At 43.3% G+C, this 25690-nt stretch overlaps 1 protein-coding gene across 1 annotated transcript in view; it reads left to right on the forward strand.

The window, feature by feature from the left end:
- The window catches only part of LOC124556317 (alkaline phosphatase, tissue-nonspecific isozyme-like), a 655606-nt gene that overhangs the window by 583176 nt on the left and 46740 nt on the right, over nucleotides 1–25690 (forward strand). The window contains exon 6 of the mRNA XM_047130289.1: nucleotides 17332–17472. Coding sequence (XP_046986245.1) covers nucleotides 17332–17472 — 141 coding nt within the window. The remainder of the gene's footprint in view (nucleotides 1–17331; nucleotides 17473–25690) is intronic.

Below are 25690 nucleotides of genomic sequence, written 5' to 3' on the forward strand. Positions count from 1 at the left end.
CTAGCAAGATAGTTTTACTGCTAACGAGATGCAGGATTAAGCTAATGTACTGAACGCCCAAAGACTTAACGCTATATCCCTGTAAGTAACGACCTGAAACTAGAGACACAAAACTATACCGCATGTATGTGGAGGTAATTACGTAAGGAAAACGATCACCTCGATTGCAGAACGCTGAGGCAAACTTTCACAACGTGCAAAGCTCACCACTGGCTGAGTACAGTGTAACGAGTATGTAAAACTTGCACACGTTTTACCTAATGATTCATTCATAACGAGTACTGTGGCGAGCTTTACTTATAATAAATAGACTGAAGGTAATTGTCGAAACATTGAGTTTTACTTTACTTCTGACGTTGATTAATTATAGGGACTCTATAACACACATTATTTTTAATTTTAGAATGTTAGTGAAATTTTTGCTTGTACTGTCGAAGCAGTGGCAATCCCATCTGCAATGTTTGGTAAGTCTAAAAGCGAGATCCATGACAACTTTCAACCTCCATGGACATAGCAACGTAGGCAGGAGAGGAGACGTCTCCTGAAATTCTACAATTTATGTATTTCTATTAAAAATAAGTAGGCATCATCATTCACCTCTATTATTTGAAAATACTACAGTCTGCTAACAGTGATGGGAATAGGGTCCGAAAAACTTCTGTATGGTTATATTCAACCTGTAAGTTGAGTAACATAAATCGCCACCTATAATGTCGCAGAATTTCTCGTGATAATACGAAGAGTATCATATTTAATAACGAAAACAGACACAGGGTTAAGTATGTGAAAGTAGAAGGAAAAGCTTTCCACCAAACATGGCTCACCAAAGCAGATGTTAACCAAGTAATTGTTCATGTATGGTTGTGAGCCGCCCCTAACTTCAGTATGACCTACTACCTAGATAGTGCAAATCTATCTGAAATGCAAGACCTAATCTAAAATTTCATATATTTCGGATACTTTTCAACTAAATAGGACAACGCTTGATGCTGATTCAGTGGCTACTCGTAGCCATACATTTCCGAATTTATCTTACAAAAGGCTCGTTTGCAGATCCATGTTCACAGAAATTTCGCAAGAAGCCTCTTCAGAAAGTGCGAACGCTTCTCCATTTTGTGGAAAAGTCAAGAAAAATGTTTGCTCAACCATTATTCTTGAACGTAACTGCAAAGAAAAAAAAATTTTGACTGTAGGCCCTGACGTAAGAGGACAGCATATTCAATTTATGCATTAGGGTCATTTAAGTAACGGGAACGTTATCGTTAAGCTTTCAGTAAAGGAGTAGAGATGAAATCAGCTCAAATTCGTTCGTGTCAATAATGCACACTATATACTTATTCATAGAATTATGATTTTGACGCCCTGTATTCATTAACACAGTAAAACATCGTCATTCTTACAATAACTTAAACTAATTATTCTTGTGTGGGACAGGAGGATACGAACCATGAAGCGACCGTTGCATGTCCAATCATCTAACAAATCTGCGAAGAAATGATTGGTTTTATTGTACTACGAGGATAATAGCAACATGAAACAGAAACAAAGGTACGCTACAAGCATCATTTTGGCGTCAATTTTACTCGCGGGGGTAAAATTACAGCACCATTAAAACAACCAGGATATTTTAATCAGTAACACTGTCTGGCACCAGGTTTAATCAATTACAAAGCGAAGTTGGCTTAAATATGAAAATTACAGTTTCGAATTTTCGGAAATGCTGGACAAAAGTTATTGTAACTATTTATATCGATGAATAAACACAGTGGAGGGATTTATTTAACACTATGAGTCATATTAAACACTATCTAGTATCATGTGCAAGTATACAAAAAGAACGGTTGTCTTCATTATGAACAATACCTTCATGGGTTATCGAAAATGCTCGAGATACATTATTTAAGCAAACACGTAGAAGAAGAAGCAATGTAAGAACGTTTCTGAAACCAAAAGACATAACAAGGGCCAGTATAGCGACATGTGGTCGAAATCCCACAGAGACATCGACTAATTTAGGGGATTAAAAATCGCGAAACATCGGAAACAACATGAAGCACTATTTACGCTAACTGAACTCAGAGGAGGCAAGAAGATCATCAGTTACACCCAACTAACCTGAAGATTCAAAAAAAATGGTTCAAATGGCTCTGAGCACTATGGAACTTAACTGCTGCGGTCATCAGTCCCCTAGAACTTAGGACTACTTAAACCTAACTAACCTAAGGACACCACACACATCCATGCCTGAGGCAGGATTCGAACCTGCGACCGTATCGGTAGCGCGGTTCCAGACTGTAGCGCCTAGAACCGCTCGGCCACACCGTCCGGCAACCTCAAGATTCCAACAGCCCGAACTCCATTGGTGACTCACAACACAACAGAAAAAAAATTATGTAGGCAGTCTTGCTCCTACCTGTCCCAAGAAAAGTGTGTCCGCTTTTTCTCATGGTGCTTTTCTGCCCCAGACGCACATCCCACAAGACGGGCGATCCAATGCCATCTTCAGCATCTAAAGCCGATTGACCTCTCTTTCCAGTGATCATCCTTCTATTCACAAAGCCAAAGATACCGAGTTTACGTCCTTTGCAAACAGGGGGGGATTATGAAAGTTGCTAACCGACTGCTACAATTACTGTTACTATTAATAGCAAGAAAACGAGAGGGGCTAACATGTCATCAACGTAGAACTGCCAGTCATTTCTCCCATTATTTCTCCTATTCTATTATATTTAAGCAGATTAATGTTTAATGTACCTCATCTTGTGAAACGAGTTGGGCAAAATTTCAGCTGATGTGTTTCAACGTTTTTGCTTCTGTTGTAGTCTATGTCAGTTTTCGTTATTAATAATTAATTAACATAAACTCTGTACATAGTCTTAGCTATGACACTTTTGTAGCCTTCAGCGACCTTGCTCACCCACATTTCGAAAGGATTTTTGTACGCTGGTTGTATGCAGGGATTTCGTTTGTGATCCATGTGCAAAATAACGACTTATGGGGCCTGGTGAATCAGATATGAAGATCGAGATTCAGATACGGTACGTACAACTTTCTCTTTGGATACTAAAGATAGCCAGAACAAATTTATATTTGATAGAATGTACGAAGTTCAAAAAAATGGTTCAAATGGCTCTGAGCACTATGGGACTCAACTGCTGAGGTCATTAGTCCCCTAGAACTTAGAACTAGTTAAACCTAACTAACCTAAGGACATCACAAACATCCATGCCCGAGGCAGGATTCGAACCTGCGACCGTAGCGGTCTTGCGGTTCCAGACTGTAGCGCCTAGAACCGCTCCGCTAGGGGTAAGTGCAGATATTGTGATCAGTGGTACCTTAATATGTTCCCATTTCAATGTGTCAGTTCTTTCTTCTCTGCGTCTTACAGTCTTTCCACAAACACATCACATACGAGGGCTATTCGAAAAGCGAGGCCCGATCGGGTGCGAAATGGAAACCACAGGGGAAATCCGATGAAGCTGTGCGCATATGTGTTAGGCTGTGTTTCTAATACGCCCGACGATCGCTTCACGTCGCTCTTTTCAGTTCCAAGCGCTCTGTGAGCCCGTAAAGACGCCTAGAATATAGTGTCTCGCGCCAAGTATTAAATAACATAGCTATCGTTCATTTCCTTCTTCACGACAATTTTCGGCAGCACTCTGCTGTGCTCCTGCAGCCAACTGGTGGAAAGCAAAGGCGGCTGCCTTCTGTAACTGGGGTATTGTGAAGTTCGTACAACGCTACGTCAAATGGACTGGAATAGAAGGGAGAACCGATAGAGGTACTCAAGGTACCCTCCACCACACACTGGCTTGCGGAGTATAGATGTAGATGTAGATGTTTAAGTCGGAGCGGCGACTATGTAGAGAAGTACCTTGAAGGTGTAGCTAACTGTTTGAAATAAAACATTATTGATTTTTACGGTGGTTTCCATTTCGTGACCGATCGGACCTTACTTTACAAATAGTTCTCGTAGTTTATTACCTGATGTTTTCTGCTCAGTCGCAACTGCACCACTAAGTGGACTATTCCTGACATTATAGACTAACCGTTTTGCGTCCACGTGTTCACGCTTCGACACCTGACCTGCTGCCCAGAGCAAAATAAGCATTAATGGCTTGCTCTTGCCACATGTACTTTGAGATACTAACCAACCTAAAAATATAGCACTTCTAATAACTAGAACCGTTAGTCTGCTAATGAAGTCAATACTAATGTAATGCTGTTCAGTACACTCTCCTCAATCACATAAAAATATCTGCCCTTATATTCCTGGCACCCTGTATGACATATTCGTGTCCTGAGAGCAAAGGGAAAACGAAACGCGACATATAGCCTTTTTACAATTGGTAATATCCCTTTTTAGGAGGGAAAAAGGTACAGGGTGAGTTTAAAGTCTTTCCCTGGCTACAAAATTTTGTTTCTAAGGAACTATGCCAGGTACAGATGGAGTTTGTTGCAAATAGTAGCTTAACTCATTAAGTTCTTTGGTGGGTATACATCCACATGTGCTCTTTTAGTTGTTCGCAGATCGCGTAGGTAATGCTCAATTTCTCCCCATACCTGTGCCAACATCTCTTCCGTTATCGCACCAAGTGAGGTGGCGCAATGGTTAGCACACTGGACTGGCGTTCGGGAGGACGACGGTTCAATTCTGTGTCCGCTATCGTGATTTAAATTTTCCGTGATTCCCCTAAATCGCTCCATGCGAATGGCGGGAGGATTCATTTGAAAGAGCACAGTCGATTTCCTTACCCACCGTTGAAAGAAACCTATTTGTGCTCGTCTCTAATGACCTCGATGTCGGTGGGACGTTAAACACTAATATTCCTCCCTTCTTCCGTTATTGCCGCTACAGAATCGCGTATTAGCGTCGTAAAGAATTTGCACATTACGAACTGCTGAATTCACTATTATATCCTTAACGTAACCGCACGAGAAAGGTCAAAGTAGATTGTGCCTGATGAACATGACAGTCATGATGTTGGGCCATCTCTTCTTACTCATCTGTGCGGAAAGATTTCGTCCAAGAATTGGCGAGCAAAGAAACCCTCAGGGTTGCAATGCACCACCATGTTGAAACATTACCCATGATTTAAATTCCTTTAACTGAGGTGAAAGTTAAAATTTCAACACTTACACGGAATCTCTAGCCGTAATGGTAGACCCGGTGAAAAACTGCGGTCCAATAATTGTGCTGGGCACTAACGGGACACTCCTCTTTGAACGCCTGAAAAACAGGTTATTTTCGTCATAATTTTTTCATAACTTACACTTTTATCTTTAACGGATCATTTTTGTGTCCACATCGGGTGCTTCCTGTAACCGCTACACCAGGTGGAACGACTATTTGCAGCCGGAACACTTTTCATCGGTGGGAACTCCTGAATCCCTCATATCGGACCTGTAACAAAAATATTTTTGCAAATCATATTCAATATATTTTCCATCAGCTTACATAGGATAGCTGAAAAATACACTACTGGCCATTAAAATTGCTACACCAAGGAAGAAATGCAGATGATAAACGGGTATTCATTGGACAAATATATTATACTGGAACTGACACGTGATTACATTTTCACGCAATTTTGGTGCACAGATCCTGCGAAATCAGTACCCAGAACAACCACCTCTGGCCGTAATAACGGCCTTGATACGCCTGGGCATTGAGTCAAACAGAGCTTGGGTGGCGAGTACATGTACAGCTGCCCATGCAGCTTCAACACGATACCACAGTTCATCAAGAGTAGTGACTGGCGATTTGTGACGAGCCAGTTGCTCGGTCACCATTCACCAGACGTTTTCAGTTGGTGAGAGATCTGGAGAATGTGCTGGCCAGGGTAGCAGTCGAACATTTTCTGTATCCAGAAAGGCCCGAACAGGACCTGCAACATGCGGTCGTGCATTACCCTGCTGAAATGTAGGGTTTCGCAGGGATCGAGTGAAGGGTAGAGCCACGGGTCGTAACACATCTGAAATGTAACGTCCACTGTTCAAAGTGCCGCCAGTGCGAACAAGCGGTGACCGAGACGTGTAACCAATGGCACCCCTTACCATCACGCCGGGTGATACACCAGTATGGCGATGACGAATACACGCTTCCAATGTGCGTTCAACGCGATGTCGAGAAACACGGAAGCGACCATCACGATGCTGTAAACAGAACCTAGATTCATCCGAAAAAATGACGTTTTGCCATTCGTGCACCCAGGTTCGTCTTTGAGTACACCATCGCAGGCGATCCTGTCTGTGATGCAGCGTCAGGGGTAACCTCAACCACGGTCTCCGAGCTGATAGTCAACGCTGCTGCAAACGTCGTCGAACTGTTCGTGCAGATCTACTCTACATCTACATGATTACTCTGCAATTCACATTTAAGTGCTTGGCAGAGGGTTCATCGATCCACAATCATATTATCTCTCTACCATTCCACTACCGAACAGCGCGCGCGAAAAACGAACACCTAAACCCTTCTGTTCGAGCTCTGATTTCTCTTATTTTATTTTGATGATCATTCCTACCTATGTAGGTTGGGCTCAACAAAATATTTTCGCATCCGGAAGAGAAAGTTGGTGACTGAAGTTTCGTAAATAGGTCTCTCCGCGACGAAAAACGTCTTTGCTTTAATGACTTCCATCCCAACTCGCGTATCACATCTGCCACACTCTTTCCCCTATTACTTGATAATACAAAACAAGCTGCCCTTTTTTGCAACCTTTTGATGTCCTCCGTCAATCCCACCTGGTAAGGATCCCACACCGCGCAGCAATATTCTAACAGAGGACGAACGAGTGTAGTGTAAGCTGTCTCTTTAGTAGACTTGTTGCATCTTCTAAGTGTCCTGCCAATGAAACGAAACCTTTGGCTCGCCTTCCCCACTATATTATCTATGTGGTCTTTCCAACTGAAGTTGTTCGTAATTTTAACACCCAGGTACTTAGTTGAATTGACAGCCTTGAAAATTGTACTATTTATCGAGTAATCGAATTCCAACCAATTTCTTTTGGAACTCATGTGGATCACCTCACACTTTTCGTTATTTATTGTCAACTGCCACCTGCCACACCATACAGCAATCATTCTGACAGGAAATCACGAATCCAGTCGCACAACTGAGACGATACCCCATAGGCCCGAAGCTTGATTAGAAGTCGCTTGTGAGAAACGGTGTCAAAAGCTTTCCGGAAATCTAGAAATACGGAATCAACTTGAGATCCCCTGTCGATAGCGGCCATTACTTCGTGCGAATAAAGAGCTAGCTGCGTTGCCAAAAAACGATGTTTTCTGAAACCATGCTGATTACGTATCAATAGATCGTTCCCTTCGAGGTGATTCATAATGTTTGAATACAATATATGCTCCAAAACTCTACTGCAAACCGACGTCAATGATGTAGGTCTGTAGTTCGATGGATTACTCCTACTACCCTTCTTAAACACTGGTGCGACCTGCGCAATTGTGCAATCTGTAGGTACAGATCTATCGGTGAGCGAGCGGTTGTATATGATTGCTAAGTAGGGAGCTATTGTATGAGCGTAATCTGAAAGGAACCTAATCGGTATACAATCTGGACCTGAAGACTTGCCCGTATCAAGCGATTTGAGTTGCTTCGCAACCCCTAAGGTACCTACTTCTAAGGAACTCATGCTAGCAGCTGTTCGTGTTTCAAATTATGGAATATTCCATTCGTCTTCCCTGGTGAAGGAATTTCGGAAAACTGCGTTCAATAACTCCGCTTTAGCGGCACAGTCGTCGGTAACAGTACCACCGGCACTGCGCAGCGAAGGTATTGACTGCGTCTTGCCGCTTGTGTACTTCACATACGACCAGAATTTCTTCGGATTTTCTACCAAATTTCGAGATAATGTTTCGTTGTGGAACCTATTAAAGGCATCTCGCATTGAAGTCCGTTCCAAATTTCGTGCGTCTGTAAATTTTAGCCAATCTTCGGGATTTCGCGTGCTTCTGAACTTCGCATGCTTTTTCCGTTGCCTTTGCAACAGCGTTCGGACCTGTTTTGTGTACCATGGGGGATCAGTTCCATCTCTTACCAATTTATGAGGTATGAATCTCTCAATTGCTATTGCTACTATATCTTTGAATTTGAGCCACATCTCGTCTACATTTGCAGAGTCAATTCGGAAGGAATGGAGATTGTCTCTTAGGAACGCTTCTAGTGACACTTTATCCGCTTTTTTAAATAAAATTATTTTGCGTTTGTTTCTAGTGGATTTGGAAGAAACGGTATTCAGCCTAGCTACAACGACCTTGTGATTACTAATCCCTGTATCAGTCATGATGCTCTCTATTAGCTCTGGATTGTTTGTTACTAAGAGGTCAAGTGTGTTTTCGCAACCATTTACAATTCGCGTGGGTTCGTGGACTAACTGCTCGAAATAATTTTCGTAGAAAGCATTTAGGACAATTTCGGAAGATGTTTTCTGCCTACCACCGGTTTTGAACAAGTATTTTTGCCAGCATATCGAGGGAAGGTTGAAGTCCCCACCAACTATAACCGTATGAGTGGGGTATTTATTTGTTAGGAGACTCAAATTTTCTCTGAACTGTTCAGCAACTATATCATCGGAGTCTGGGGGTCGGTAGAAGGAGCCAATTATTAACTTGGTTCGGCTGTTAAGTATAACCTCCACCCATACCAATTCGCACGGAGTATCTACTTCGACTTCACTACGAGATAAACCACTACTGACAGACACAAACACTCCACCACCAATTCTGCCTAATCTATCTTTCCTGAACACCGTCTGAGACTTCGTAAAAATTTCTGCAGCACTTATTTCAGGCTATAGCCAGCCTTCTGTACCTATAACGATTTCAGCTTCTGTGCTTTCTATTAGCGCTTGAACCTCAGGGACTTTCCCAGCGCAACTACAACAATTTACAACTACAATTCCGACTGTTCCTTGATCCAAGCACGTCCTGTATTTGCCATGCACCCTTTGAGATTTCAGCCCACCCCGTACTTTCCCGAGGCCATCTAACCTAAAAAAACGCCCAGTCCAGTGGTAGTTGTCTTTCAAGCGTCCCCATCTGTTGACTCAGAGATCGAGGCGTGGCTGCACGATCCCTTACAGCCATGCGGATAAGATACCTGTCATCTCGATTGCCAGTGATACGAGGCCGTTGGGATCCAGCACAGCGTTCCGTATTACCCTCCTGAACCCACCGATTCCATATTCTGCTAACAGTTATTGGATCTCGACCAACGCGGGCAGCAGTGTCGCGATACGATAAACCGCAATCGCGATAGGCTACAATCCGACCTTTATCAAAGTCGGAAACGTGATGGTACGTATTTCTCCTCCTTACACGAGGCATGACAACAACGTTTCACCAAGCAACGCCGGTCAACTGCAGTTTGTGTATGAGACATCGGTTGGAAACTTTCCTCATGTCAGCACGTTGTAGGTGTCGCCACCGGCGCCAACCTTGTGTGAATGCTCTGAAAAGCTAATAATTTGCATATCACAGAATCTTCTTCCTGTCGATTAAATTTCGCATCTGTAGCACATCATCTTAGTGGTGTAGCAATTTTAATGGCTAGTAGTCTATTAAGTTCTAACAAAATACTGATATGCTGAAAAAACTGTCATTTTCTTTGCCCACAAAATCGAAACAAAAGCCTACACCGAAAACAGACTTTTCAATATATCGCAAAACTGCTACGTATGGTGATAGAGAATTCTATTTAGAATGTCAGCATCAAATTCCGATCAAAATCGTATGTACCGTTCTCAAGTTATCTTTCCCGACAATTTCAAAAAATTCTGTTACAAGAAATACACGTTTTAATTTTTGGGTTATATTTTTTGTAGCTAAGTTAAACACATATCTAGACAGCGAGATCTCTACCATACAGCAATCGTTCCACACCCAAAAGGAGGTCCTCCTCCATCTTCTACGTGACCAAGGCGGTCCTGCGGGTCTCTTTGTCAGCTTCCGTTGCTCTGCTCGCTCCAAGTGCTTCTCGTCTGCTTTCGTGCAGAAGTTGAGAAGTTGTAACGGGCTGGCCTGATCTCAAGTTTGAGCGCGTTAGTAATTTCCGTAATGCCAGTTAGCTCGTAGTTGAAATTACATGCTGCAATATGGGCTGAGAAATGAATGACTTTCAGACACACTTTTTCACAAGTCGCATTGTAACTCGATAACGGCGTTTCTGGCGAACCTTGGGTGAACACTACAGTAACATAGACGTCCCAGAGGACATCTCAAGCCAAAGAATCGATTTTTTTTTAATTTTTGAGGAGAATTACCCAACTGTCCCATTAAGCCACATAACACATTCACTTTCGGGCTCTCAGTTATCTGCTGTACCACGGTATGTAGGTTCTCGTGCCCCCCCCCCTCCCCCCCGATCAGGAGAAATTATGCCTGTCTACTTTCCGGAGGACGATTCATCGTTAAATTAAACATTATGAAGGAGGTCACTGTCTTCATGGACTGATTCCAGCATGTCCCTAGCAAACTCAGCACCTCTGAGCCTATCAGCTGGCTGCAAAGCTTCCTAGCTTCCTGCAGTTGCACATTGTACAGCCTGAACTATTTTAATGAGTCATTACATTTGAACCAATAATGGGACACAATTACAATTTTGGGAGATGATAACACACAATTGGGAGATTACATACATACAAAATCCTTATAGCAAATACTGGAAGTGCCCTCCACTTGCGTCGATGCAGAACTGCACTAGTTTCACCATATTTCGAGATCCTCTGTGAAGTGCATCCTCGTCAGTGTTGCTTATTTCGTATGTAACGACCTCACGGAGTTCTGCAGTAGCCCGTGCTCTACTTGTACAATCGGCTTTTAAGATACTCCACAAAAAAAAATCTGAGAGTTAGGTCAGATGATCGGTGGCTCGGGGGCCGGGGAAGGGGGAGGAGGGGGGACAAATTTTTGGTGTTTACTCGGTCACCAAAGAAACTGGTTATAAGACGTGTGATACGTTGCTCCATCCAGTTGGAAATGGTCTTCTGTAAGTTCGACGGTATCCAACTGCTCCACGAATGTGTTGAAGATGCCCGTGTAAAGTGTAGTGTCTACGGATGTATCAAAGAAAATGGGGCCAGAAATCCTGGAAGCTCACACGACGCACCACACTCCAAACTTTCCATCACGCAGTGGTATTTCGTGGATGACAGGGGGTTTACACCAGTCCAGTATCTACTGTTTTGTGTGTTGATGTAATCTGACAGGTGGAACCATGCCTCATCTGCTCTCTGACATGTGTCACACAAAATGACTGGCTCCTGTCTCAATCGACGCAACAACTTCTTTGGAGAGTTCTCAAAGCGTCTTCGAACACTATCAGTAACCTGTACAAGTAATGATTGTCTATGTTTACCACTACCACAGAGTAGAGCACCAGTTGTCACCAGTTTCATTACAGTCCATGAAATTGTTGCCTTTGGTTTGTGCATATTGAATTCTCTCTGAATGCCCTTTGTGTTGTAAACAATGAGTCTGTCTTCCAATACGTTTTCATAATAAAAACCCGCTCTCGAAATATGTATTGCATGTTTCTGCCAGCTGAAGACTGCGAATGAATCACTAATTTGCTCGTCATTGTCACGCAGACCGAACCACACACCGATAGATTTCACACACTGCGACCGACGAGTCTACGAACAAACTAACACGAGCCGAGCAAGCGCTGCATTATAACTGACAAAGGACCCCATGCGCAGTAACAACAATCTACTTGCCAACAACGGGCGGTCTTTGTTATTCTGCTACTGAGAACATTTAAACAAAGTCCGCAGCTCGTAGTCGTGCGGTAGCGTTCTCGCTTCCCACTCCCGGGTTCCCGGGTTCGATTCCCGGCTGGGTCAGGGTTTTCTCTGCCTCGTGATGACTGGGTGTTGTGTGATGTCCTTAGGTTAGTTAGGTTTAAGTAGTTCTAAGTTCTAGGGGACTGATGACCATAGATGTTAAGTCCCATAGTGCTCAGAGCCATTTGAACCATTTAAACAAATTTTCCGTTTATACGAGCTTTCGGAGGGAAATCACGACCCACTGAAATAGTTCAGGTTTATATAAATCACCCTACGATGCGTCGAATTAGGCAGACTGCGTTGAAATGTACGCACGGTATCAGTAGTGTCGTCTTCCCAACACCCCTACCCCCGTCTCTCTCCCCCCCCCCCCTCTCTCTCTCACCCCTCCCCCACTCTCTCTGTCTATCTTCAGGTCTGCCGCTTTTTGCGTTGTCACCAACACTGCTAATGTCTTTGAACTTTTCATACCATCTTTTGATGTTCTTCACATCTGGTGGATCTCGACCCTAGGCACTTTGCAACAGTAGCTGAACTGTAATAAACAGCAGTGTTTCATCAAACCACAAAACGCAATGCTCTTTCTCCTCAACACAAGCCACTGTGACAGAAAAACACCAAAATTACACTGACTGTCAGAAAAGACAGAAAGAGAGAAAGACAGAGTGGACATATTGAAATTTATCCGTAAAAAACCTCACGAGTTAAACTACCACTGTCAACAAATCGCATAACTTGTATAAGTCCGGAAGAAATAATTTTTTACGAACAGGTAAAGTCTTTATACCCACTGTTTAAATTAATAAGGGAAAAAGAAACCACGAGTACACTGGACCACAGGTAGCAAATAAATATACAGTTGTCGCTCCACGAACACACGTCTGTTAGCCAGGCTACAGGCAGAACTACGAAAGAAGTTTGAACACCGTTCAGTTAATACAAAGACGGGGATACGACAAATAAAAAGGTCAGCAGGTGCAGGAATGATGAGTATGAAGAGGGAATAGAGACCAGCAGACACCCTGTCTGTGTAGAGTACGTTTCGACGGAAAAAATATTTCACCACAGCACTTAATCTATGATAGCTGCTAGTCATATACAGATATTTTGTGTTAGGGCACAGCCTTGGACTCTGCAGAGACAGATTGGTACATGGACCTAGCACCATATTCTTTATACCGCCCTGTAAATGATAGGTAATGAGTTGATGTAAATGGCTGGCGGAAGCGGACATTTTGTGCAGTACTCTGCTTTGGTTTACATCGATGTGTATAAAAAGTAAAGCCTCTACTCTCCTCGAATAACATGAAAGAGGCGCCTGTCTAAATAACTGATGCCTCATTAATTTTTACAAAAGGACCATTTGGTCAAGTAAATTGGCGCCGTCTCTACCACATCGGACGTGAATGGAATTCAAATCCTCGTCTGACCATCCTATTACAGTTAGTATAGAGTTTTGTATTAAATTAGTGAATACTGTACGGTGGACAGAATTCCGATTTGTATGTAAATGCTAGAATGAAATATCCGCTTTGCTGTGGAGTGTGCTTCAAATGGCCTTTCTGAAATATTAAAACATTCTACTGGATGGGAATGAGGACATAGATCTTCGCTTTTCACACATGACGCTCGAGCAGTTGTAGATATTCGTTCTCCCTCCCGTGGACGGTAGACCACACAGATATGCAAGATAGCGCCTTTGATAAATAGAGAAATTTACCGAAGTATTAGCAGTTTTAAGGTATGGAAGTGAGTGGTATTAGTACGCCTGAATTTGTCGAGCGCCGGCTGCGAAAGGTAGAAATTCCGGTTTCCATTTGTGAATTCCCAAAATCCGAAACGTCTAGTACCGCGTCAGCACTTGACGCTGAAATGCTTAGCGGAATATTTTTTTATTTACACAAGTTTAAAAAAATACTACATTGCCTACGAAAACATGGACAAAGTTATAGTCTCATCAAGGCAAGCACACTGCTTCATAAAATATATGATTAATGACAGAAGCTCAAAACGCTACAAAAAATCAAATGCATTAGAGTTTAACTTCGAAACCTTGTATGCTATGATTGATTCTCCGAGCTGAGTGTACATCTACATCTAAAATTGCACACCGCAACCAATATTGCGGTATGTGGAGGAGGATACTTCCGGTTCCATAATCATTTCTCCCATTCGCGAATAACACGAATCAAGAACAGTTGTCCGTAAGATTTCAATTTTTCTGATTTTCTCGTCATTTCACTAATCAAACTTAATATGTTTCCTGATGTCTGTTGGAGAGGTTTCTCTCACTGATGCGCAACACCTCTCTCTCAACAAGACCCCAGGTAGCGCATTGGTAAGGCACTGGACTCAGGCCTTTCCAGTTTAGGTTGTCTATTATTTCCCCACTGCCTTTAAATCAAATGCTGGTATGGCTAATTTCCTTCCCTATCCTAATGCAGTCGGAGTTTGTGCTCCGTCTCTAATCGCCACTTCGTCGATAAGACGTTAAACAATAATGTTTTCTTAATTACTTTCTCTCGTTGAGTCTGTTACTGGTGTTTAGTCATTTCCATAAAGCTATCGCAACCCCCTGACGAAACTCTCTGCTCTCCTTTGAATCTTCTCTGTTTTCCTCTATTAAGCCTACCGACGAAGGATCCTAGACAGCCAAGCATTACTCCAGAGTCGGACGAACGAGTCTTTTACGAACCATTTCATTCATGAAAGAGTTATATTTCCTTATGGTTCTTCCATCGTCTCCCAGCCTGACATGTAATTTTGTGTACAAGTAGTTTTTTGTGTCGTTCTTCTTTAGATCTTTCCAGTCGCTCCTCTTAGATATTCCACGGTTGTTACGGTTTTCAGTGACTGGTCGATAACAGTGTAAGCGTACAGTAGTCCGTCTACCTATGGTACAAAGTCTTCAGCAAAGGAGACTCTGATTTCAAATTTAAATACCTGGAAAACTTATATCGATACACAATTCCAAAAAAGGTATGTTCGTTGTAAAAGCTGTAAGAATTTTATACACAAGTTTTACAGAAGTTTTGAAATAGTTCGAAAAGCTGCTAACAGATGGCGCTATACGCTGTGCAGCTCGTACACTATCAGCGCGCATAACTTAACTCGACCTCTGTGAGCAGTCTTTGTAATCAAATCACCATGTTTTTGAAATATCCATTATTATCAGTACGGTATTGGCGCAAACGAACAGTGAAATTTGTCATCACATTCTGTAGTGGCTCGAGGGAAACAGACACAGATACCACGCAGTTAACCGATTCAAGCTCCTCGAGCGTAGTGGTATGGTTTCGGTACACAGTGTCTTCCAATGTGCCCCACAAAAGGAGCCAAAACGAGTTAGATCTGGCGAATATGGAGGCCAGTTCATCTCGGCGTCAGTAAATTTGCAAAAGTCTAACGTAATGACTCTATTCCAGAAGTATTCATCAAGAAAGCGGAACATCTGTTAGGTGCGATGCGGTCTGGCCCCGTTTCGCGTAAAGCACTAGGCGCCTCGGCGATGCTCCAGCGCTAACTGTGTAGCGACAAACTGCTCCAAAATTGCAACGTGACGTTGACTAGTGATCGTTTCTCGCGTGGAAAAAGGCCATGAATGCCTCAACTGCATACCGCAGTCCAAATTGTAACTTTGAGAGAGCAGTGGTTTCGCTTCACACAAATGGGGATTTTCGAAACCCCAAAATAGCCGGTTTTGCTTATTCACGACTCCATTCAAGTGTTAGTGTGCTTCATCTGTGAATCATATGCAGCCAGTATCAAATCGTCGCGTGAATCTGGTTCGCAAAGTAAGCCGTCTTTCGCAACAGCTCGTACAGATACGGCCTGGCGGTTTTGTAAGAGGATTGGAATTTGAATAGTGGCAACTTTTTATTTACAGCTCGTACAAAATAGATACGTGTTTCAAAGTTTCACTGACCTTCAAAGTAGTCACCAGCATTGTGTATAACCCGTTGCCAGCGATGTGGAAGTCGTAGGATACTCTCAGGTGTGCCAGTTGTGTTGACAGTTCGAGCGGCGCCGTCTATTGCCCGAAGAATTTGTAGCAGTTCTGAAGCGAATCCCGTGAAGTGTTTCCTTCAGTTTAGAAATCGGGTTGAACTCACGAGTGCTTAAGTCATGGGAGTGCAGTAGGTGGTATAGCACTTAGCAGCCCCATCGGTCAAACAAATCAGTAACAGCTTGCACTGTACGTGCTTGAGCATTGTCCTGCAAAATGATGGTCAGGTCCTGCAGAAAGTGTCATCACTTCTGTCTCTCTGCTGTTCATTTTTGGAACACAATCTACGACCAGCTCATTATTCCCAGGTAGCTTCACGGAGTTTCCGACGTTATCAATCAGATCACTTACATGTATCGTTTACAGTGCTCTCGAACGTACACAAATAGTGTGTCATTGGTGTCTATGTATCTGAAGTGGAAGTACTTAATTTCTCTGGGAATATTATTTAAAGTAGAAATACAGAAGCCTATACTGCAATAAGTAAATGTATATCAATTTTAGAATAGTTCGCAAAGACAAATGCCTTTCAAGGCGTTATTTTAAATGTATTGTACTCTTTACCACATTCTGACACTGTCATGCTGTCACCAAGAAGCTGTAATCAAAGTAAAGCTCAACGTTCTGGATCTGATGGGTCAATCAGTACGAACCGACCGTCGTTCCATCGTCTGCCAGTGCCATCATTGAATGCGATGTGGAAGGGCACTGGCGCAGCACACATTCTCCTGGCCGTAGTCGGCTTTCTTGATCTAGGAGCAGCTGCTTCTCAATCAAGTAGCTCCTCACTTGACATCATGATGCTGAGTGCACCCCGTTCAAGTCCTCCCACCAAGGAAAAAACCATGCCTGTACCAGAAATCGAACCTGGGTCTTTTGCATAGTAGTCAGACACGCAGACCACAGAGTTATGGAGAACGGCGCTCTAATAATAATAACACTAAAATAGCAAAAATTATGACAACAATAATAATATATGAATTCATCACGCCTCACCCGAATATTAGCCAGTTGCAGCTTCAGTTGATGATATAAATAAGAACACTAGGTAACCAGTCTCTCCATCTTCAAGTGGACCAATCATCTCGAAATATCTGCAGCCCTGTGAACCTTCGTTGTCCGCTCTCCACAAGAGCTCTGCATTTAACGTTTGCATGAGATTTGAATTAGTAAAGATTAAACGCAGAGCTCTCGAGGAAACTACGATGCGGATGGCCCTACATATTTCGACACTGTTATTTTTCCCGGGCGCAGTGCACCAGATCTGAACAGCGGAAATACAATCTGATATTCGAGCAAAATCTCCGAAACGTGTCATAAATAAAAAAAAAACCTTAAAACTACAAGAGAGGTAACGTTGTGTTTTTATTTATATTTTAAACTGTTATGGGAACAGCCTAACAAATTTATTTGTGTGTAAAACAGTCTGCAGTAGTATATATTCCTGTAAACCAGGTGGGCATTTTAGGATTATGAAAATAAGTGGTGCATTCAACTTGATGTACATGTTTTTGTTCCGTGCAGGGCTGTTCGCGTACTCGCACCTGGACTTCGAGGCGGACCGTGACACAGGTCCCGAGGGCGACCCGTCGCTCGCCGAGATGGCGTTAGCCGCGCTGCAGCTACTGCGCCGCAGCCCCGCCGGATTCTTCCTCTTCATAGAAGGTCAGCCCCGCATATCATTCGATTCAGTGTTACCCTTAATGAAACATAATTAATTTACGGTGTTTTGGGTCAAATAACCAGAAAATGAAGCTTAAATTTGTTGGCTGGATCTCAGTTTTAAGATGCGTCTACATCTATACCTTGGATCTTGTCAACTTCTATACATTATGTTTTACGTGTTTACTACTAGCGAGCATTCTTTGGTATCATATCAGACCCCACTGATCGATTTTCCGTATACTCCCTGCAGCTTCTGCTATACTAGTTCATGTCAGCTAAGATCTTTGCCACCCTAGCGAGCCCAGCTAGAGGGGATTAAGGGCGCTGTCCCGCCCGCATAGCTTACGAGTTTCGTGCGGAACAAAGGATTCTTTTTCTTTCTGCTCCATTTGAGCTGTTTTGGCGTGCTTTTGCTTGTGTGTATTATATGGTACGCTAATGAGCATAGTTGCATTGAATTAAACTCAGAAAGAAGGAGAGCGATATATGAAAGCAGCCTCTGGTTTATATTCATGAAGGAATACACAAAACTGTATAGAACATTTATTCATGTATCTAAGCTGGAAAACGAGATATAGTTACTAAAGAAGAATCTACAAGAAAGTGGTATTAGTTGCTACGGTTAATATGGTCATATGCAATATTTGGTCGTAATCGAGTTTAGCAAGCCATTATTTTATTTACCAAAGAGCTTTTTGCTCCTTGTATTTCTCACGGCTATCCTGAAGAGCAGGTCTTTGTATAATAGTTTTGCATTTATAGTAAGCCATTTTTGATGTGTAAGAATATCCATTGTGTTGAGTATATGTATCTGTATCGAACAATATCTGAAGAGCAGTCAGATTGCGTAATAATATTACCTGCTCGGGGTTTATTCACATTTTAAACTGAGCATCTTTAACCAGGGCACTTTTATGTAGAACTTATCGACCGCTATATATACACTACTGGTCATAAAAATTGCTAGACCATAAAGATGACGTGCTACAGACGCGAAATTTAACCGACAGGAGGAAGAAGCTGTGATATGCAAATGATTAGCTTTTCAGAACATTCATACAAGACTGGCGCCGCTGGCGACACCTACAACGTGCTGAGATGAGGAAAGTTTCCAACCGATTTCTCATACACAAACAGCAGTTGACCGGCGTTGCCTGGTGAAACGTTGTTGTGATGCCTCGTGTAAGGAGGATAAATCACGTTTCCGACTTTGATAAATGTCGGATTGTAGCCTATCGCGATTTCGGTTTATGGTATCGCGACATCGCTGCTCGCATTGGTCGAGATCCAATGACTGTTGGCAGAATATGGAATCGGTGGGTTCAGGAGGGTAATACGGAACGCCGTGCTGGATCCCAACGGCCTGGTATCACTAGCAGTCGAGATGACAGGCATCTTATCCGCATGGCTGTAACGGTTCGTGCAGCCACGTCTCGATCCCTCAATCAACAGATGGGGACGTTTGCAAGACAACAACCATCTGCACGAACAGTTCGACGACGTTTGCAGCGCCGACCGGAGTGGCCAGGCGGTTCTAGGCGATTCAGTCTGGAACCGCGCGACCGCTACGGTCGCAGGTTCGAATCCTGCCTCGGGCATGGATGTGTGTGATGTCCTTAGGTTAGTTAGGTTTAAGTAGTTCTAAGTTCTAGGGGAGTGATGACCTTAGAAGTTAAGTCCCATAGTGCTCAGAGACATTTGAACCATTTGACGTATGCAGCAGCATGGACTATCAGCTCGGAGACCATGGCTGCGGTTACCCTTGACGCTGCATCACAGACAGGAGCGCCTGCGATGGTGTACTCAACGACGAACCTGTGTGCGCGAATGGCAAAACGTCATTTTTTCGGATGAATCTAGGTTCTGTTTACAGCATCATGACGGTCGCATCCGTGTTTGGCGACATCGCGGTGAACGCACATTGGAAGCGTGTATTCGTCATCCCCATAATGGCGTAACACCCGGCGTGATGGTAAGGGGTGCCATTGGTTACACGTCTCGGTCACCTCTGGCTCTCATTGACGGCACTTTGAACAGTGGACGTTACATTTCCGATGTGTTACGACCCGTGGCTCTACCTTTCATTCGATCCCTGGGAAACCCTACATTTCAGCAGGATAATCCACGACCGCATGTTGAATGTCCTGTACGGGCCTTTCTGGATACAGAAAATGTTCGGCTGCTGCCCTGCCCAGCACATTCTCCAGATCTCTCACCAAGTGAAAACGTCTGGTCAATGGTGGCCGAGCAACTGGCTCGTCACAATACGCCAGTCACTGCTCTTGATGAACTGTGGTCTCGTGTTGAAGCTGCATGGGCAGCTGTACCTGTACACGCCATCCAAGCTCTGTTTGATAGAATGCCCAGGCGTATCAAGGCCGTTATAACGGCCAGAGGTTGTTGTTCTGGGTACTGTTTTCTCAGGATCTATGCAACCAAATTGCGTGAAAATGTAATCACATGTCAGTTCTAGTATAATATATTTGTCCAATTAATACCCGTTTATCATATGGATTTCTTCTTGGTGAGGCAATTTTAATGGCCAGTAGTGCATATCTAAATAAACATTTACAAACAACGTACAATTTATACGCTCCAGGCCACCTAATGGCGACTCGCATTCGAGAGGACGACAGTTCAAATCTGCGTTGGACCATCCTGATTTAGGTTTTCCGTGATTTCCTTAAATCTCTTAAGGCAAATGCCGGATGGTTCCCCCGAAAGGTCCCGGCCGCTTTCCTTTCCATCCTTGCATATTCCGAGCTTGTGCTGCGTCTCTAATGACCTCGTCGTCGGCGGGACATTAAACAATAATCTCCTCCTCGTCCTCTCCTCCTCCATCGAATGATGTGTTGTGTACCACTGTCAATTAACTCCTCCCTGCCTCTTTGCTGTGCCAATAGCGAATGGTTCGCAGGAAGAACGATTGCTAATCCTCCGTGTGAGCTCGAAACACTTTAACTTTACCTTCATAGTTTTTTCGCGAGATATACGTGGGAAGGAGCAGTATATTGACTGACTCTTCTAGAAATGTATAATGTCATACTTTTTTAAGCAAACTGCACTGCGATGCAGGACGCCTCTCTTGACACTGAAGATGGTCGAGCATCTCCGTGAACCTCTAGTGAAACGTGCTATTCTTCTGTCAATTTTCTCTATTTCCTCTATCAGTTCCATCTGGCACCGAACGCAGACGGACGAACAATAGCCAGGTATTGGTCGAACGATGGTTTTGTAAGTTAAATCTTTTGTAGATGGACTACACTTCCCGAGCATTCTTCCAATGAATCTTAATCTGGCACCTGCGTATCTGTGATTAGTTTTATGTGGTCTTTCCACTTCAAATCCCTCCGCACGCATGCTCCTAGATATTTTATAGATGAGATTGTTTCCACCGACTGTTCTGAAATCATGTAATTATACAATACTGTGGTCACCAGGAGAGATGCGACAGTTCATCCTCGTGCTCACAAAACCAATCCTGCACGATACGAGCTGTATCATCAGGGGCTCTGTCGTCTTGGAACTCAGAACCACCATTGGGGAACGAAAATTGTACCATGGCATGCACGTGATCAGCTAAAATCTTCATATAATTCAAATGGCTCTGAGCACTATGGGACTTAACATCTGAGGTCATCAGTCCCCCAGACCTTAGAACTGGTGGTCTAGGGGTAGCGTCTTTGATTCATAATCAAAATGTCTTCGGTCCCAGGTTCGATCACCGCCACTGCCTAAATTTTGATAAATAATCAGCATTGGCGGCCGAGGACTTCCGGCATAAGAAGTCAGCCTCATTCTGCCAACGGCCTTGTCAAAGAGGGCGGAGGAGTGGATAGAGGTTCAGGGCATTCTCTTGTCCTAGGGGTGGGAAATTGCCCCTAAAGGCGGAAGAATCAGCTATGATCAACGACATGAGGATGCAGAAGGGAATGGAAACCACTGCATTAAAGACACGTAGCGCGTATCCACGGGACATGTGGCCTGTATTTGAAGAAGTGTCATGATGATCTCTCCATTGGCAAAAGATTCCGGAATAGTCACCCATTCGGATCTCCGGGAGGGGACTGCCAAGGGGGAGGCTACCATGAGAAAAAGATTGAATAATCAACGGAAGGATAACGTTCTACGAGTCGGGGCGTGAAATGTCAGAAGCTTGAACGTGGTAGGGAAACTAGAAAATCTGAAAACGGAAATGCAAAGGCTCAATCTAGATATAGTAGGGGTCAGTGAAGTGAAGTGGAAGGAAGACAAGGATTTCTGGTCAGATGAGTATCGGGTAATATCAGCAGCAGCAGAAAATGGTATAACAGGTGTAGGATTCGTTATGAATAGGAAGGTAGGACAGACGGTGTGTTACTGTGAACAGTTCAGTGACCGGGTTGTTCTAATCAGAATCGACAGCAGACCAACACCGACAGCGATAGTTCAGGTATACATGCCGACGTCGCAAGCTGAAGATGAACAGATAGAGAAAGTGTATGAGGATATTGAAAGGGTAATGCAGTATGTAAAGGGGGACGAAAATCTAATAGTCATGGGCGACTGGAATGCAGTTGTAGGGGAAGGAGTAGAAGAGAAGGTTACAGGAGAATATGGGCTTGGGACAAGGAATGAAAGAGGAGAAGGACTAATTGAGTTCTGTAACAAGTTTCAACTAGTAATAGCGAATACCCTGTTCAAGAATCACAAGAGGAGGAGGTATACTTGGAAAAGGCCGGGAGATACGGGAAGATTTCAATTAGATTACATCATGGTCAGAAAGAGATTCCGAAATCAGATACTGGATTGTAAGGCGTTCCCAGGAGCAGATATAGACTCAGATCACAATATAGTAGTGATGAAGAGTAGGCTGAAGTTCAAGACATTAGTCAGGAAGAATCAATACGCAAAGAAGTGGGATATGGAAGTACTAAGGAATGACGAGATACATTTGAAGTTCTCTAACGCTATAGATACAGCAATAAGGAATAGCGCAGTAGGCAGTACAGTTGAAGAGAAATGGACATCTCTAAAAAGGGCCATCACAGAAGTTGGGAAGGAAAACATAGGTACAAAGAAGGTAGCTGCGAAGAAACCATGGGTAACAGAAGAAATACTTCAGTTGATTGATGAAAGGAGGAAGTACAAACACGTTCCGGGAAAATCAGGAATACAGAAATACAAGTCGCTGAGGAATGAAATAAATAGGAAGTGCAGGGAAGCTAAGACGAAATGGCTGCATGAAAAATGTGAAGACATCGAAAAAGATATGATTGTCGGAAGGACAGACTCAGCATACAGGAAAGTCAAATCAACCTTTGGTGACATTAAAAGCAACGGTGGTAACGTTAAGAGTGCAACGGGAATTCCACTGTTAAATGCAGAGGAGAGAGCAGATAGGTGGAAAGAATACATTGAAAGCCTCTATGAGGGTGAAGATTTGTCTGATGTGATAGAAGTAGAAACAGGAGTCGATTTAGAAGAGATAGGGGATCCAGTATTAGAATCGGAATTTAAAAGAGCTTTGGAGGACTTACGGTCAAATAAGGCAGAAGGGATAGATAACATTCCATCAGAATTTCAAAAATCATTGGGGGAAGTGGCCACAAAACGACTATTGACGTTGGTGTGTAGAATATATGAGTCTGGCGATATACCATCTGACTTTCGGAAAAGCATCATCCACACAATTCTGAAGACGGCAAGAGCTGACAAGTGCGAGAATTATCGCACAATCAGCTTAACAGCTCATGCATCGAAGCTGCTTACAGGAATAATATACAGAAGAATGGAAAAGAAAATTGACAATGCGCTAGGTGACGATCAGTTTGGCTTTAGGAAAAGTAAAGGGACGAGAGAGGCAATTCTGACGTTACGGCTAATAATGGAAGCAAGGCTAAAGAAAAATCAAGACACTTTCATAGGATTTGTCGACCTGGAAAAAGCGTTCGACAATATAAAATGGTGCAAGCTGTTCGAGATTCTGAAAAAAGTAGGGGTAAGCTATAGGGAGAGACGGGCCATATACAATACGTACAACAACCAAGAGGGAATAATAAGAGTGGACGATCAAGAACGAAGTGCTCGTATTAAGAAGGGTGTAAGACAAGGCTGTAGCCTTTCGCCCCTACTCTTCAATCTGTACATCGAGGAAGCAATGATGGAAATAAAAGAAAGGTTCAGGAGTGGAATTAAAATACAAGATGAAAGGATATCAATGATACGATTCGCTGATGACATTGCTATCCTGGGTGAAAGTGAAGAAGAATTAAATGATCTGCTGAACGGAATGAACAGTCTAATGTGTACATGGTATGGTTTGAGAGTAAATCGGAGAAAGACGAAGGTAATGAGAAGTAGTAGAAATGAGAACAGCGAGAAACTTAACATCAGGATTGATGGTCACGAAGTCAATGAAGTTAAGGAATTCTGCTACCTAGGCAGTAAAATAACCAATGACGGTCGGAGTAAGGAGGACATCAAAAGCAGACTCGCTATGGCAAAAAAGGCATTTCTGGCCAAGAGAAGTCTACTAATATCAAATACCGGCCTTAATTTGAGGAAGAAATTTCTGAGGATGTACGTCTGGAGTACAGCATTGTATGGTAGTGAAACATGGACTGTGGGAAAACCGGAACAGAAAAGAATCGAAGCATTTGAGATGTGGTGCTATAGACGAATGTTGAAAATTAGGTGGACTGATAAGGTAAGGAATGAGGAGGTTCTATGCAGAATCGGAGAGGAAAGGAATATGTGGAAAACAATGATAAGGAGAAGGGACAGGATGATAGGACATCTGCTAAGACATGAGGGAATGACTTCCATGGTACTAGAGAGAGCTGTAGAGGGCAAAAACTGTAGAGGAAGACAGAGATTGGAATACGTCAAGCAAATAATTGAGTTGCAAGTGCTACTCTGAGATGAAGAGGTTAGCACAGGAAAGGAATTCGTGGCGAGCCGCATCAAACCAGTCAGTAGACTGATGACCAAAAAAAAAAAAAAAAAAAAAAACCTAACTAATCTAAGGACATCACGCACATCCATGCCCGAGGCAGAATTCGAACCTGCGACCGTAGCAGTCGCGCGGTCCCGGACTGAAGCGCCTATAACCTCTCGGCCACCGCGGCCGGCCTGTCATATAATTCCTGTCAGTAATGTGTCCTTGCACAGTAGCCATGGGCCCCTTGGAATACCAAGATATGGCCGCCCAAATCGTCACCGAATTCCCGCTATGTTTCACTCTTTGGACGTAAACTCGGCAGGAAGTTGGAAACAGTGTGCAGCAAGCCTCATCCGATCAAACGACCGTTGCTCCATAGTCCAGGTTTTATGGCTTCGGCACCACGTTTTCCTATTACGGGCATTTGCATCACTGGCGATTGGTTTTGGAATTCCAGCTCACCCTGAAATTCGCTGCTCATGGAGCTCCGTTTGTGCTGTTTTGGTGCTGACATGGTTTGCGAGAGCAACATTCGGTTCTGCAGTGACTTCTGCAACTGTAGTCTTCTTATCTTTTTTCCACAATCCTCACCAATATCCATCTGCCACGATGATCAACACACACTTAGACTTGTAACTTAACGGATATTTTTTTCCGCTCTCCTTATTGGGGTATAAACCTTCGGCTACCAGGGTTACGGAAGCACCAACCTTACGAGCACCAACAATTTGCCGACGTTCGACTACACTGAGCTCCGGCATAACGCATTCGCAACAAGAGGAGAACATCGTTCTGGCGACGACGAACACTTGCAACGCGTTGAGGATATTGCAAAGGTGCCTTTCGTGGTCAGATACAACAGTGCAAGCTAAAGGCTTGGCTAGCATCTGCATTTCTCGCTGTGTTTCTATAGTGTTGTTCACACTCTGTATATGTATTAAGACAATCAATTAATGGTCCCGTAACACCCTCGCGGGGTACGCCCGAAGCTACTTTTACGTCTGAAGATTTGTCTCGGATGAGAATGACATGCTGTGTTCTGTTTGCTAGAAACTGTTCAATACTATCACAGTGATGGTCTGAAATCTGTACTGTCTTTACTGGGTAGCTGTGCGGAACAATATCGAAAGCCTCCTGAAATTAAAGGAACACGGTAAACACCTGGGCGCCGGTATCAAGTGCCTTATGGGTTTCTTTATTGTGGGACCTCAAGCATATACTATGTCATAGTAGGACATAATGCAGAGAATTGGAAAACAGTATGCTGCTAGATATTTTATTTTGGTATATAAGCTT

This window comes from Schistocerca americana, chromosome X (genome assembly GCF_021461395.2).
Source record: "Schistocerca americana isolate TAMUIC-IGC-003095 chromosome X, iqSchAmer2.1, whole genome shotgun sequence".
Taxonomy (NCBI): domain Eukaryota; kingdom Metazoa; phylum Arthropoda; class Insecta; order Orthoptera; family Acrididae; genus Schistocerca; species Schistocerca americana.